General features: G+C 62.4%; 1 protein-coding gene across 1 annotated transcript; it reads right to left on the bottom strand.

The window, feature by feature from the left end:
- Positions 1-149: 149 nt before the first annotated feature.
- LOC112493806 (translation initiation factor IF-2-like) lies at positions 150-983 on the bottom strand. The gene has a single exon (XM_025081158.1). It carries the CDS (start codon positions 981-983, stop codon positions 150-152), a length of 834 nt encoding a protein of 277 aa, XP_024936926.1.
- Between the last annotated feature and the right edge of the window lie 370 nt (positions 984-1,353).

Below are 1,353 nucleotides of genomic sequence, written 5' to 3'. Positions count from 1 at the left end.
GGGTCCCTTCCTTGAACGAGAGCAGTGGGGTCTTGCGACCCACGTAACGAGAGCTAGGCCCGAGAGCCGGTAACAAGAGCAATTGGCCCGAAGGCCAAGTACGAGATCTGGACTAGAGAGTCCACTCCGAGAGCTACGTCAGGGTGTCCTCAGGGTTTCGGGCAAGCCCTATCCCCGTTGGTTCCCCTGACGGAACCGATAGCCGGTGGTTTCGGCGGACCACCGAGGGACGCCTTAGGTCCCCTTGGTCTTCGAGACCGAGGTCTCTCCGACCGCAGAGCCTTCAGCTCCTCTCGGGGCACGTTTCGGCCGGCCCGCGGAACGTATGGCCCGCGCTGTCGCCAGCCCTGGCTGCAGGACGGGCAGGTAGCCAACGTCTTCCCCTTGCGTCCGCAGCGGCGGCAAAAGGTGGATGTTGGTGGGCCGTGCGGGCAATCGGAGTAGCGGTGACCGGTCTCCCCGCAGCTGTAACACGCCCGCTCTAGAGTTGGCCGCCGAGGTTGCGGTGTAGCCCCTGCAGGCCGAGCGCCGCTGGTCCTGGGATTCCCCTGAGCCGCAGCGGAGATTGGCTTCGCGGGCCCCGCACGAGCGGTGGGCACCGCGGGTGCCATTATTGCATCCGGAGCGGTCCGTTGTCCTGGGACGGCTGGCGTCACCGGTGTTGCGGGAGCTGGTGGTGCGGGAGCGGCGGCGATGGGCTCCTTCGCTTGGGGCGTTCCTGCCTCGGGCTCCATGGCCCCCTGAGCCAAGTCTGAGAGAGCGCCCACGATCGCTTGCTCCGAAGCGGCATCCTTCGGGCCTGCGAGGGTGAGGGCTGCGGCACACGCGTGAGCTAGTGCTCCCCTCGTCGACAGGGTGTCCGCCGGCCTCTCCTTGATGGTCGTCGTCACCCTCAACATCTCGTCGAACCAGGAGTCGCTGGTGTCCTCCTGGTCGACCACGTCCATCTCGTCCTCGGTGATGGGGATGTTCGTTGCGTCCATTGCTGCGCGAGAGTTCGTTATCGGTTCGACTGTCCTCAGTGATAGTTCGAAACGAAGTGACCGAGAGCTTGCCAATTTCGGCTGTCGCGAACCAGGACTCTAGGGTAGGGGGTCCTTCGAAATCTTCTGAAAAACTTGTTTGTCAGAATTCGGGAACCGTTTCGATAACCGTCTTCGTGGCAACAATACCTTGATGACCGGTAGGGTCACCCGGGTATGACAACTCGAGGAGCGTCACAAGCGGGGAACGAGAACGCGACTTTTCAAAGTCGAGGATTCCCGGAGGGGAATCTTCGCGACCGTTTACTGTGTTAGCCTAAGCTTCACAATAAAGCGGTAACCTTGCTGTCACCTAGGGGTAACCGCGTCG

Source organism: Cephus cinctus, unplaced genomic scaffold (assembly GCF_000341935.2).
Source record: "Cephus cinctus unplaced genomic scaffold, Ccin1 Ccin1_scaffold0164, whole genome shotgun sequence".
Classification (NCBI taxonomy): domain Eukaryota; kingdom Metazoa; phylum Arthropoda; class Insecta; order Hymenoptera; family Cephidae; genus Cephus; species Cephus cinctus.
This window is presented reverse-complemented; position numbering and strand designations above follow the sequence as displayed.

Coding starts and splice junctions, on each gene's coding strand:
- LOC112493806 (XM_025081158.1), bottom strand. CDS start 983: ATGGACGCAACGAACATCCCCATCACCGAGGACGAGATGGACGTGGTC.